Source organism: Symphalangus syndactylus, chromosome 5 (assembly GCF_028878055.3).
Source record: "Symphalangus syndactylus isolate Jambi chromosome 5, NHGRI_mSymSyn1-v2.1_pri, whole genome shotgun sequence".
Taxonomy (NCBI): domain Eukaryota; kingdom Metazoa; phylum Chordata; class Mammalia; order Primates; family Hylobatidae; genus Symphalangus; species Symphalangus syndactylus.
The window spans coordinates 96,409,818-96,424,659 of record NC_072427.2 but is presented as its reverse complement, the minus strand read 5'-3'; the positions used below and the strand labels follow the sequence as shown (position 1 = coordinate 96,424,659).

The following is a 14,842-nucleotide window of genomic DNA, read 5'->3' as shown; positions in this document are numbered from 1 at the left end:
TAAATTCTCCCCATAATGCTACCTGTTCTAAAAATTGCTCTTAGAACTGAATCGATGTTGAATTGAGAAGGCCAGTTGTAGTAAATGAGGTTGTTTGCTTAACTAAAGCCTTTATACTCTTGGTTTCAGACATTTGTTTTCATGGGAGGCTCATTCATTATGAAGGCAGTGAAAGGCAAAATGTTTAGCAACCAGAGGAAAAAAGAAAAGAGCTGGAGAAAGAACTGCAGAACAGAGTAAGAAGTCAGGGAAAAAAATGCTTGTGAAGGGAAACAATGAAGGAAGGAGAAAGACTCAGAAAGAGGAGGTGCAGAGACAGTGAGAGAAATCACTATGAATTCAAATAACCATGTTGCTTTCTCATAATTAGAATAATGTTTGGTTCTTTCATTTTGTTCAAGCTAAAATTTTATTTTTACCTGTATGATCCTTCAGAAAAGACCTCTTCTGCATAGAAGTAATAAAATGCCCTAGCTCTCATTCTATCAGATTCTGTGCCATACCAGTAGGCTGCTTGGTTGTTTTTTAGTTATAGCGTGGGGTTTTTTTGTTTTTAAGGTTGTAAAAATTTCATAAAAGGTAATTTGGGAAAGGGTTAAGAAGAACTCAGTCTTTTGAAAAAATACTTTCTTCTCTTAATGGAATATTGCTTTGTGACTAAAGCAGACACTTTGAGGGAAATTCAGATTTTCAGGACAAACTGGAATCAGTTTTCTCTTTCTGGTAATACTTCCCAAGGGTACTTCCCAAAGCCTCATGGTGGAGGGTGTCTGATTACCTATTCCTATTGCAGAGAGGACAGGAGCTTCTAGCTCTTCTGCCCACCCCCTTCCACACACACCTTGCTCCAGTCTCCCTTAGCACTTGTGATACATTGACTACCATTTTGTGCCATGGGAAATAGTCTTATTATTTTGTTAAATATTGACTTCAAATTTAAATTTTTGAACATGTTTTCAAACAGTATATCCCATTTCAGAATTTAAATAACCAATCAGGCCAGGTGCGGTGGCTCTAGCCTATAATCCTAGCACTTTGGGAGTTCAAGGTGAGTGGATCACTTGAGGTCAGGAGTTTGAGACCAGCCTGGCCAACATGGCAAAATCCTGTCTCTACTAAAATACAAAAATTGGCTGGGTGTGGTGGCACGCACCTGTACTCCCAGCTGCTTGGGAGGCTGAGGCAGGAGAATCACTTGAACTTGGGAGGCAGAGGTTGCGGAGAGCTGAGATCATGCCACTGCACTCCAGCCTGAGCAACAGGGTAAGACTCCATCTCAAATAAATAAATAACCAATCAGTGTATCTTTTTCTGTGTAGTCCTCTCAGTTTTAATGCATCAAGAATGAATAAACGTAGCCTGGTACAGTGACATGTATCTCAGGAGGCTGAGGTGGGAGGATCACATGAAGCCAGATGTTCAAGGCTGTGATCGTGCCTGTGAATAGCTACTGTACTCCAGCCTGGACAACACAGTGAGACCCTATCTCTAAATAAATAAATTTTTTAAATGAATGAATAAATTTATAATTTTGTGATAAATGGGCTATCAGTTTACCTTGATTTGGGTATCGTTTCTGTGTTCTGAAATCGTTATTTTTCAAAATTTTCCATACAGGCACAAGTTCTCACCTCATGGAGTTTGTTAACTGGCTTTCTTTAATAGCTCTTGATTTGTTTCACAACCACTTAATTTGAAAAATTTAATGTATTTTAAAACTCCAAAGGCCTTCTATAAATTTTGATACTGTGTACTACATATTATCTCTAGGTGAGAAATAATGTTTATTTACAGAAAAGCACTTCTACTTCTGACTTTTTATGGATATGATATTATAGATAAACACCTGAAATTTCTGATGCTGGTAGCTACATCATTTTTTAATGAGGTCAATTTAATATTAACAGTATGAAGATTATTATAAATGTTATATGTGAGCTAAATAATTTTATCTTGATTTATGGTGTTGAGTTCATGAAATTTAAGTAATTAAGTTATGTTTGTTTTTGTCTCTCATTTCCAAGAGACATCTGGAGGCGAACCAAAAGCAAAATCCTTCAAAAAAGTTAAATATCTAAATCAGCAAATAGATTTCCATTAACTGCTAGTCTCCTTTCACAGACCCCTGTTGCTAGTTAATTTTTTCTCATCATAAACATTTATGCAAAGTAATGTCTATGAAAAGGAATCCTATACATAGTGTTCAGGTGCATGCTACTTTATATTTCAAGTAATATTTTTTCACATAATACATGTATTTTTGAGTGTCTCTAAGACCAGATGAAGGAAAAACAGTCACAGTTATTAAATCAAGCGATTCTGTGCCTTTTAGCTTAGCAATAGAACAACCATCTTCAGTAAACTTGAGTCACATTTCTCAGGGGAAAAATAGTTGGATTTTCTTGGGTATTCAATTTGTCAAACAGATTGCTTTTGAAATACTTTGGCTCTGTGCCATAGGATGTCCAAAGTTGTTTTATGGTTCAAATATCTTAGTTCTTTAGGGGAAATAAGTAACTTTTCCCTCTTTGGTCTAGGGAAGAAAATTAAAAGCAAGTTGATTTTCATTTATCTTAACTAATACAAAACAGAATCTTGATATGCCAATAATTTTTTATTGTGGTTCATGAGCTGTGCTTGATCAAAGACCCCTTGAGACTAATAAAAGCTGTGAGCTTTCTCCACCAGAAAAATGCCCATATACCCCAAGTCTGCATGCAACATAGTATCCACAGAGCTGAAGCTTATTCATGGAACCTGGTTAAGAAACTCTGTGTTTTCATGATTCTGCATAAATTGTGATTTTTTAAAAAAAACTTATTTTAATATTTAATATTAATATTTAATATATGTGTGTAGTATATATACTACACATTTTATAGTTTTATTTTTCCTGCATAAGTATTTGTTACATGCAGCCAAAATTTCTTGACTACTTAATAATTTCTTATTTAAGAAAGTACTGTAATTATGTTTTATTGGTAGATAATATCAAATTATTATATACTCTACCTAGTGTAAAACATGTCATACACTTCAGTAGAATTTATAGAAGAAAAATCAAAATTGTACACTCCATACTATATTGCTAGATTAATATCCAGCCAAGAAACATGTTTTTGTAGAGTACTGGTTTTAGGAAAAAAAATCACGTAATTTTAGGAAGAACCAAGTGAGATACTGACTTTTGATTCGTGGTAATTTCTTGTTTGTTTTCTTTCTGTTATAATAGCAAAATAACTGTGAAAAATTCCATGTGGATTTAATAGAATTTGCAGGGTCATTTTAATCAAGTTGCCTACCAGGAAAAGTTGATACTTTCAGTGTGGTGAAATTTTCCTTTGCCATTTCCGCCAATAATTTGCTTATTTCCTAGATATGTAATTTAATGACACCAGATTTGTTTGTCACTTTGAATTTTTTTTTTTCTGAAAGAGTTAAAAGGATACTTCTTAATAATTGTAACTGTGCTTGAGTCTCTTTAATAGTATGGAGAAGAATGAGAGAGTAGTGTAGCCATCTGCTCCCCTATGTGAAAGAACTAGGTGTTCTACAAGGACTTTGTTGTGGCAAAGGAAGGAGAGTCATTCACTCATTTTTTTAGGAGTATATTTCTTCATTCAATAGATTGCCTTCTTGGAAGTTCAACTTTTTAAAAAGTTTATCAACTTAGAAATCATCCATGTTCTGCTTATTTTGATTCATGCCATAGTAAACTCCTAAGTCCAAGAAAAGAGAAGACCCACAATGCCTGCCTCTGGGCAGCACGTTGATTTCCTTACAACTGTGTATCTCAGCAGTGTTTGACTTGGGTGAAGGAAATGATAGAAAAACTTTGCCATCTTGAAATCTGGATCATAAGGTGCCAGAGCCTTCTGTTAGCTTATTTGTCATCTATTATTTTATGGTTCCTGCAAGCTCCATTCCTTGGAGGTACTTGAAACTGCAACTTTCATAATCAGTTCCTAAGATCGGTTCAAATGCTGCTATACTCAAAAACAAGTGTGTTTAAAAAATTTAAATATCTTTTTTCATGTATTTGATACATTTAAAAATTATTTTTGAAACTGTCATAGATAGGATTTTTTTTCTGTAGATTCTTCAAAATCACTTTTTCTTACAAGCTTTTCAATTTTATAGTCTCTCCTAATGTATTACTAGCTTTACTTACATCTGGTAATCAATGATCTATAAATCCATATCTAGTTACAAGAGCCTAGTATAGAAAGGAAATGTGCGGTGTAATTCTTGGGGAGAAATGAAAAATCTTCATTTGTGCCTATGGGCTATCTATTATAGTATGTTCATACATCATGGCCAGTGTCCATTCTGGTTGTTCAGTACCTGTTGTTGAATATTTTGAATATCACTCATAAATACATTTTTTCCTGGATGAAATAAGGACTTTTCTTTAATATATAATCAGATTCCTGAACATCAAGCTGAAATGTTATTTCTCTTCCGTCATTTCTTACTCCTTTGTATTTAATTTCAGCTCAGGGTTATTTTGCTTATGCTTTTTTTACTTATTCTTGCAGTTAAGAATAAAATTCTAAATAAAACAGACACTGAAATAAATAAATACTCATGTGATGAACAATGTCTAAGATTTAACAGATCCCAAAACTAGAAGAACACCTAAAGATCGTCTATTCTGATTCATCTGCCAGCTCATGTCAGGGACCTGAGATTAGAATCCTGGTTTCTTAATTCCCAGTTCCGTACCTTTTTTATTTTTTATATATTTTTTTGAGACCGAGTCTTGCTTTGTCACCCAGGCTAGAGTGCAGTGGCGCGATCTTGGCTCACTGCAAGCTCTGCCCCCTGGGTTCTCGCCATTCTCCTGCCTCAGCCTCCCGAGTAGCTGGGACTACAGGCGCCCGCCACCATGCCTGGCTAATTTTTTGTATTTTTAGTAGAGATGGGGTTTCTCCGTGTTAGCCAGGGTGGCATACCTTTTAAGTATAGTCTTTTGCTGTAAATTATTTTTTCTGAACCTATTTAAGAATTTGATGGTATTGAAAATGAAATTTTCATTCATATTATTACTGATTATTTATTCTTGATTCCAGGTTACTATGAAAACCAATACTGCTGATATTTTAACACATTAAAATTAAGTTTTACATCCCTTGGTATGGCAGTGAGAAAGATGATGAAAAATGGACTTCTTTCTCCCTAGGGTTGATTTTCTGATCTCAGCACTTTAAACAGTCAGTGTGAGGCTTCATCATTGTTTTCCAGTCTTAGCCTTCTTTTCCCCTTCCCTCTGTTCCACATGTCAGGTCTGCTGCCATAGGGAACAGTCCAATTTGTGCCTTACAAAAGTACCTTTTCCTGCTGTGTCCTGCCTGGATGTTCCCAGTGTCATCTGCTAGGTTCCCCACTGAAGCCCCTTCTTCCTTTCTTTTCCCTCCTTCCCCCTTCCTTCCTTTCCTTTTTTCCTTCTTCCCTTCTTCTCCATTTTCCCCTTCCCCTTTTCCTCCAGTACCTTCCTCTTCCTAAGTACCTCCCCCCAGACCTCTAATCTCCAGTTAAACTTTTTCTTTTATCTCATTGTTCTCTTTTAAAGCCTCTCAGCATCACTTACAGTTTATAAAACATTTGTGTATGCATTTTAACTTTAACTTTAGCAAAATTAGTAGGAAAAGGTTAGCCTAACCCTTAGGATTTTTTTCCAATAACAAGTGCATTTTAATACTGACTTTCTACAGACAAACCGTCTATCTTTGTTGTTCAATCTCTGAATGAATCTAAAGGTAGGAATTTTAGGGCCTGGAAGAAACCTGCCCATCTAGTCTTGCCAGTGAGAAAGGTGATAGAAGACAGGGCAAATCTTAGTCCTTAACTCTCCCCATAGAGATCCCTGGGCCATGTACTGGGAGGACCAGCCCTGGCTAGATCAAGAAATCAACTGGAAAGATACCTTGGCTCTACTGGGCTCTTTGACTCATCTGATTTATTGTTGGCCCAAGTAAGACGAGTTTCAGTGACTCAGTCTATTGGTGACCATTTGATTTCTATGGAATCAGGGAGTTTCTTCCTCAGCAGACGTTTCCTTGTTCTTCATATTTTCAGGTGTCTAAACTTGTGACTCGAGTACTTTAAATATCATAGAATGCATTTTATTTTCAGTAGCCTGCTAAGGAAATTACTGCTATTCCTGCAGCTAGTAGTATCAAGTGAGGAAATTGGATCCAAGGTAGTCATCATCAAATTACAGCTTTTTACTTTCAACCTGATTGCTGGTTTAGTTTGGGGCAGTTAGCAACTTGAAGGATAGATTTAGTAAGAAAAGATGCTGTGAAGAGGTGTAGTTTGAAGAAAAATAGACCCTGGGGGAAAGAATTGAGGTCAAAGAATTGAGGAGCAAAGAGATGTCCGTTTGTTCTAAGGAAGCTTAGTGAAAGGTGGAGGTGAGGTTTGAATGGAGGTAGTGAGTGAAGAAGAGGCATCTGTATTTTCAAAGCCAGTAAAGGTTGGTGTTGATTGATAATCAAAAGAAACTTAAGTTTTATTCATGATCATCGTCATATCTTGGAATTGGTTACGTTCCATTATGATTGCTGAGCCTTTAGCAGCAGAGCTCACCTCCTGCCCTTCGCTAGCAGGCTTCTTCTAGAGCAGATCATAGAAAATGGTATAATGTGTATGGCTCATTAGAATGTAATCTTAAGTGGCCTTTGGAAATCAGTCATGTCAAAATGTGGTGTGATTTTAGCTTTCCGACTTGACTTTTTCCAACTGTGAAACATTATCTCCTAAGTGTCCTAGGCTTCCCACTATGAAATTTGCATGCTGATAAGTAGTTGATGTATCTGCCACTCATGTCGCTACATGAACTGTTTCTCGGTTAATTATAGGAACTAAGAGAAATACACAATAAGCAACAACTCCAGAAGCAAAAGTCCATGGAGGCTGAACGACTGAAACAGAAAGAACAAGAGCGAAAGATCATAGAATTAGAAAAACAAAAAGAAGAAGCCCAAAGGTGAGTCTTCTTTGGATTGTGGACTCATCTGGAAGGAACTTTGAGGATTTACTATTCTTTGCCTGGTTTCTCCAAGTAGTTACTGCATCAGAAAGAGCCTTCAGTCTTTAGTGTGCATGTGAAGTGTGAGTGCAAACACAAACACGTGTATATATGAATCTTTGCATATATCAGTACCCTCTGAAGTTTTTGGTTAGTTCCCAGAGCTCTCTCAAGCTACTACTATGTAGATAAATGGAATTATACAAGGAAATTGGGACACTTGTTGTGCTCATTTGCATGCTAATGGCCAAAATAACGTTTCCAATTCACAGCCTTTACTAACAGCTAACAGGGATCAGAATGCCTGGTTTAAAATCCAAGCCACTGAGCTAGTGCCCCACACAGGGCTTCTTCAGCAGAGTCAGGGTGGGCCCCTTCTTCTGTTTTTCAACTGCGAATTAAACTTTAGTACAAGGGGGAAATTTGCCACTGCTGCTTAGTGTGTAGGATACAGACATGTTTTTATCTGTTTTTGTTTGAAGATTTGTGTTTGTGATATTTTTATTTTTACTTGTAACTTACTGTAGCAAATTGTAGAAATTTGTGTCTGATTTTGTTACTGGGTATTTGCCTTTTAAATGTCAGTTAATTTTAGACTCCACAAAACAAAAATGACCAAATGTCCCAATGACAGCCTGTAAAGTAATTGAAATTAGATTAAGGCCAGGCACAGTGTCTCACGCCTGTAATCCCAGCACTTTGGGAGGCCAAGGTCGGATCACGAGGTCAAGATATTAGGACCATCCTGGCCAACATGGTGAAACCCCGTTTCTACTAAAAATACAAAAAATTAGCTGGGCATGGTGGCATGCACCTGTAGTCCCAGCTACTTGGGAGGCTGAGGCAGGAGGATCACTTGAACCTGGGAGGTGGAGGTTGCAGTGAGCTGAGATCATGCCACTGCACTCCAGCCTGGCAACAGAGCAAGACTCCGTCTCAAGAAATTAGATTAAAAAGACGAAGAAACAGATACTTGAGGCAAGTCGTTGACTTTAGTGGGCTGAGTTCAGTTAACCTGCCGAGAGCTGTGCATACTTTCTTATGGGTATATAGAGTTGTCTGTTTTTCAGTGCCAGTGGGGAGGTATCTGGGGTCCCAAACCAATTTACAGGATTGTTTTATGGTTTTCTTGGGGGTCAGACTAAGGATCTCCTCCTTGGATGTATTGATTAACTCCATCCTTTTCTTACCTCCAGAGTTTATAAAATGCTTTTATTATTCACACTATAACCACACTGAACTGTTAAATTCCTACAGTGTAGAAATAAACATAAAATAAAATACAGAAAATACACAAAATAGCATAATACAGAACATAGCATAATAAAATATAATATGTAATATATATTCCAATTATATAGATAAAAATTGCAAATTAACTTCAGAAATTAGATGGTTATACACTATATATGGTGACCCTTATTGGTGGAAAAGATAAAGTAATTCTTTTTTTTTTTTTTTTTTGAGAAGGAGTCTTGCTCCGTCACCCAGGCTGGAGTGCAGTGGCACGATCTCGGCTTACTGCAACTTCTGCCTCCCAGGTTCAACCGACTCTCCTGCCTCAGCCTCCCAAGTAGCTGGGACTACAGGCGCGCGCTACCACGCCCAGCTAATTTTTATATTATTAGTAGAGATGGGGTTTCACCATGTTGGTCTAGAATTCCTGGCTGGTCTAGAACTCCTGACCTCGTGATCTGCCCTCCTCAGCCTCCCAAAGTGCTGGGATTACAGGCATGAGCCGCCGCACCCGGCCACTGTTTTTATTATGGTTTTTTTGTTGTCATGAATAACAATATCCTTACCTCTCCAAAAAATGTTTTTATACTTTCTTAAAAGACATTTTAAAAATTGTAAATAAAATGTTTAAGATTTAAGTTTAAAGACTTCTGCATTAATATTTCACATTCATACAGAGTTAGAAATAAATGTAATTTTTTGACAATGGAGAATAAAAGTATAATTTGCTTCAATTATGTTCCCATGGCAGATTCCTAATTCTAGTGGATGACCTGTGTGCGTTAGCCATGTCACAGGATGGCAGTTCAGGGTGGAGACTCTGGGATCAGGCTGCCTGGGATTGAAGCCCATGCATGTATGGCTGTGTGACGTGGGCAAGTCATTTAATACCTCTGCCCCAGCTTCCTCATTTGTAAAATGGGAGTAATACTGGGAATACCAACCTGATTTGCAGTTTAAAGGAGTTAATATTTGGGGAGCTAGTTATTATTATATCATTTGTTATTACATATTAGTTTCATTTAAAGTATTTTCTGACTTTATAAAGTATTATGGAATGAGAAAAATCATTCTCAAGTCTTTTACTGTGGGTTTCAGGTTGAGGCCATCAAAAATTTCAAGGCCTAGATTTAATTACAATTATCTATTTGTGGTAGCTACTTTGAAAAACAAAATCAAAGTAGTTGAAGTCAATAAAACAATCCCTTGCTTTCAACTTCAGGTTTGGGGAGCAATGTGTGTGCATGTAAATGTGTTGTTCCCTTTGCTGGGGGGAAATTTTTACAGTGTTGGGTGTATTTTATTTTTATAGAAGTTATGGTCTCTGTGTTTTATGGCTTTGTTTGTTTGTTTTGTCAGTTTAATACCAGCTTTATTATTAAGAAGTATTTTCTTATTCTTGTAACCACTTTGTAAAATACATCAGAAATTTTCTGTGTTTTCCTAAATCATGTGATTTCTTCTCACTCAGAACTGGAGCCCTGATTCAGTTGCCCCATCTGAAGAACAATGTTCCCTTGATGTTCCCATCCCATTTACTGGATGGAGCTTTTTTTGTGAAAAGAGGCAACAGTAGTGTTAACTTAAAGTTGCTTTCTTGCTCTAATCAAGCGTGTTTGTTGGCAGACGAGCTCAGGAAAGGGACAAGCAGTGGCTGGAGCATGTGCAGCAGGAGGACGAGCATCAGCGACCAAGAAAACTCCACGAAGAGGAAAAACTGAAAAGGGAGGAAAGTGTCAAAAAGAAGGATGGCGAGGAAAAAGGCAAACAGGAAGCACAAGACAAGCTGGGCCGGCTTTTCCATCAACACCAAGAACCAGCTAAGCCAGCTGTCCAGGCACCCTGGTCCACTGCAGGTATTAGAAGCCAAAAATAATTCTAGAAAATAAGTCATCTTCTCTCCCAGATCCTCCTGAAAAATGCCCATATCTCATCAGGACCTATCTTGGCTACATTAACAGATGAGAATGTCAGTCTCTTATTTTGAGCATGGCCAGCTCTTCTTTCCCCAGGGTCATTTGAGATCTGTGTAATTCTCCCACCACCATGCCAGCCTCTGGCCCACATTACACTGGCATCCACGAGTCCTCTACGGAGTTAACAAGTGGCATGAAGTTACACTGGTCTTATATGCTGCAAAAGAACCTGCTGTTTCTCTGTTTTGTTATTTCCCTCCCTGGAATTTCTGAGCTGTTTCTGCAACAGAAAGTGGCACCTTTCACCCTTGTCTCCACTGATGGGCCATTCGCTGTCTTCGGTCTGCATTGCATAAAACTGCTTTTACTTTTTGAAAAATGGCAGCGTTTTACCCTTTAAACATAATTTGCCGTTTCTTTACTTCTCTTTTCTTTTCTTTTTTCTTTACTTCTCTTTTCTTTTTTCTTTGAGACAGAGTCTCACTCTATTGCCTAAGCTAGAGTGCAGTGGCACACTCATAGTTCACTGCAGCTTCAAACTCTTGGGTTCAAGCAATCCTCCTGTCTTAGCCTCCCAAGGAGCTGGAACTTTAGGTGTGCAGCACCATGCCCAGCTAATTTTTTTTTTTTTTTTTTTTTTTTGTGGAGATGGGGGTCTCACTTTGTTGTCCAGGTTGGTCATGAACTCCTGGCCTCAGGCAGCCCTCCCACCTTGGCCTTTCAGAGTACTGAAATTACAAGCATGAGCCACCATGCCTGGCCTAATTTGCCTTTTTTTTAAAAAAAGGGATAAATGAAAGACTGAACAAAAAGATAAATGAAAGACCAATCTAATTGGAATAGCTAGAAAAAGCTATCCTTTATAATATCTGATGTGAGCTAGAATGTATTTAAGATTCTTGTGTGGTTGTGTGGTTATACGGTTTTGCAAATAATGCTCAGTGGAAGCAAGTCATTGCTTTTTCTTTGTGTGGTAAATTATACCAATTTTGCTTGGTCATCCATGTGCTTCTTTAGTGCTGCCAGTATACAGAAAGAAAAGAAAGAAAAAACACTTTCAAGCTATTCTGTAAAGGTTTACTGGTCCCCAGCTGCATAGTGGGCAGAGATGGGCGTGAGGTATGGAGTTGCATTAGGCACCTACCTGCCTTCAGATGCATGCAGTCCAGGGGAAAGACTGGCAGGTCATCAGACCTACAGAGTAGCAACCATGTCATAGGAGGGGCAAATTAATTTTTTGTTATTTTTTTTATCTGAAAATAATTTCACCATTGATCTTAGGAAGTTAGTTTAAGTTCTTCATGCATCCTCCTAGTATAAAATGAGGATTTATTTTTCCCCTTCAGTCAGTAGGAAATCTTGCATGTCATACAGTTCAAAATCATGTGGAGATAATACTTCCCCCTCATTGATTTTCAGATAAGATAGGGTATATGTCAAAATACTTGTAGCTGTTGAGTAAAAATGCCCAAAGGTCTGTTTTTAGTTTTTGCTAACCAGAATCCAAAATATCCTCTGCTCATGTGCATCTTTAAACATTTTATTTCATTTAAAATCTAAGTTATTTTCATCTAGGTTTCATCTTTAGGCTAATTATTTCCCAAAGAAATGTAGAGGAAGAGTTTCTTCATTGGGGATTATCAGTATAACCAAAATCAGCATATAGTTTTTATATGACCAGGTTAAAGAGCCTAAAACATCTGCATTTTCATGTTTCAGTATGGAAACTGGTGCCTCTGTTCCCTCCCAAACAAGTTGACTCTTTGGCTGATTCAGACTTTGGGTCATATCCTAACTGCTACATTGTACTCAACACACTGGGTAGGGAGGAGGGGGATATTGATTCTTTACAGATCTGCACTGCTGGAGCCCAAGCCAAGACGCAGAGACAAGGGACCTTTAGGCAGCCTTGCCGCACCCAGGCTTGGAGTGACCTTTGTTTAGAGAGAGTCACTAATGAACTCTCTGATGGGTTTGAGTTGCTGACGTCAGATTTGACTGTGCTTTGGCATTCAGTATGTGTTTCAGAAATTCCTTGAATGGAGGGAAATAGTTCAGAGGTTAAGATAGGCAATAGAGGAGAGGTTAGTTGTTTGGCTTGTTGTCATACATTTGTGTTCTCTGTAATTATTTATTTTTGTCCCCCCCACCTTTTTTTGTAAACAGAAAAAGGTCCACTTACCATTTCTGCACAGGAAAATGTAAAAGTGGTGTATTACCGGGCACTGTACCCCTTTGAATCCAGAAGCCATGATGAAATCACTATCCAGCCAGGAGACATAGTCATGGTAAGAAAGACTCCAGTGAGAGGGTCATTTCTGTTGAAGATTAGCCTCTGTCCTCTTTTTTCACTTTATTCAACAATTGTGAGATTGTCAGTGAGTATGAAACCCAATAATCCAGCATCTAGATTTTTAAAGTATAAGCTCAATCTTCTTTCTTTTCTATTAAAATGAAAGATGGCATTTAAAAAAATGTATCCTAACATCACGTTAAAATTGAGTTGATAAAGACAGTGTGTTCTTATTTTTAAATCTATAAATGATAATTTCAGAGTTTAGATTACTAATATACTCTGGATATACATATATATGTAATACATATATTTTATATATGATGTATAGACAATATGTATACTAGTGTGCGTGTGTATACATATGTGTATGTATAATATATACTAGTGTGCGTGTGTATACATATGTGTATGTATAATATATACTAGTGTGCGTGTGTATATATTTATATACACACGCACACTAGGATCCTCCAAGGTGGGAGGAGGCCAGGAGTCTTTAAGAAATAGTTATAAGTGCAAAACACTCTATCATCATTCTCATAATTGCAATAACTTTTGTATCTTTGCATCAAAGCATCTTTTTTCCCTTTAATTATGTGAACTTTGAATTATGTAAAAAAAAGTAATGAATTATACAGTTAATCTGCTTTCCTACTTTGTAACAGAAAATAGTTTAGAATTTTGCTTTGTTATTGTTTCTTTCCTTTAACTAATAATAATTTTATGATGTGACTAAAACTATAGGAACCAGTTTAAGAAAGAAAATCAGACAACATGGTTGATCTAAATCATTTTCTAAAAGAAAATAGTTCCTTGTTCTAGTTACTCGCTTTAGAGTCTTAGAAGTAGTCAACTTTGCATTACTCTTAGCGTTTTTTTTTTTTTTTAAAGATAATTTAGATTTTTTTTGTTGTGGTTGACAGAAGTTCTCGCTCTGTTGCCCAGGCTGGAGTGCAGTGGCGCGATATTGGCTCACTGCAACCTCTGCCTCCCTGCAACCTCTGCCTCCCGGGCTTAAGCAAAGCGATTCTCCCACCTAATCCTCCCAACTAGCTGAAACCACAGGCGTGCACCACCATGCCCAGCTAATTTTTGTATTTTTTATAGAGATGGGGTTTCTCCATGCTGCCCAGGCTGGTCTTGAATTGCCTGGGCTCAAATGATCCTCCCACGTCAGCCTCCCAAAGTGCTGAAATTACAGGCATGAGCCACCATGCCTGGCCTAGAATTTGTAAAGAACTGTGAAAGTTAACAATTGAAACAAAGATGTTTCTTGCCGAAGGACTGTATGTCTTTGAAGTATAAAGGGTGGTGTACAGGTGATTATACTATTACTCATGCATTCATCTTGCCATATACACATCATATCTGTGGATCTTTAATAGGCTAAAATACCTAGAAATAACAATATGTTTGGCACTTAGAGAAATCAATTCCTGTGTCCCCTTTTTTCCTAATAGCTGCTTTCTCTGTAATTAACATGGGCTAGAAGAAGCAAGGCCAAAGATCCCAAATTATTTTTTCTTTTCTTTTTTTTTTTTTTTTTTTTGAGACGGAGTCTCGCTCTGTCGCCCAGGCTGGAGTGCAGTGGCGCGATCTCGGCTCACTGCAAGCTCCGCCTCCCAGGTTCATGCCATTCTCCTGCCTCAGCCTCCCGAGTAGCTGGGAGTACAGGCGTCCGCCATTATGCCAAGCTAATTTTTTTTTTTTTTTGTATTTTTAGTAGAGACGGGGTTTCACCGTGTTGGCCAGGATGGTCTTAATCTCCTGACCTTGTGATCCGCCCGCCTCGGCCTCCCAAAGTGCTGGGATTACAAGCGTGAGCCACCGCGCCCGGCCTTTTTTTTTTTTTTTTTGAGACAGGATCTCACTCTGTCACTTAGGCTGGAGTGCATTGGCATGATCTTGGCTCACTGCAGCCTCCACCTCCCAGGCCCAAGTGATCCTCCTGCCTCAGCCTCCTCAGTAGCTCAGAGGCGTGTGCCACCACACCCAGCTAATTTTTATTTTTTTATTTTTTGTAGAGACAGGGTCTCCCTATGTTGCCCAGGCTCCAGATCTTTAAAAGTTAAAATCACCTTAACAGTAGTGAAAACCTCTTCAAATATACTCCATGGCTTCATTCAGCACACAGTTATTGACTGAAACATGCTGGGTGCCAGCCTTACTCATCCTTTACAGAAAGAACTGTTGGTTTGTGCACACCACTCTGTACACACAAATGGTAACGAGCCAGCGGGGTATGTTTGTCAGCTTTCCTCTGACTTCACCACCTGCTGTTTCCTACGCCGTGGTTTCTAATAGCCTGAAGCTACTTTACTCATACTACCTCATATTTGAAGTAGTGTATCCTGTAAAGCA

At 38.0% G+C, this 14,842-nt stretch overlaps 1 protein-coding gene across 8 annotated transcripts in view; it reads left to right on the top strand.

Annotated features, from left to right (window-relative positions):
* The window catches only part of ITSN1 (intersectin 1), a 241,885-nt gene that overhangs the window by 141,296 nt on the left and 85,747 nt on the right, over window positions 1-14,842 (top strand). For 6 of the 8 annotated variants that reach the window (XM_063639319.1, XM_063639315.1, XM_063639320.1 and 3 more), the window contains exons 17-19: window positions 6,864-6,991; window positions 9,896-10,125; window positions 12,352-12,473. In XM_063639319.1, the coding sequence (XP_063495389.1) occupies window positions 6,864-6,991; window positions 9,896-10,125; window positions 12,352-12,473 (480 nt within the window). Of the gene's footprint in view, window positions 1-6,863; window positions 6,992-9,895; window positions 10,126-12,351; window positions 12,489-14,842 lie in introns of all 8 variants that reach the window. The other 2 variants (XM_063639318.1, XM_063639316.1) reach the window with 1 other exon arrangement.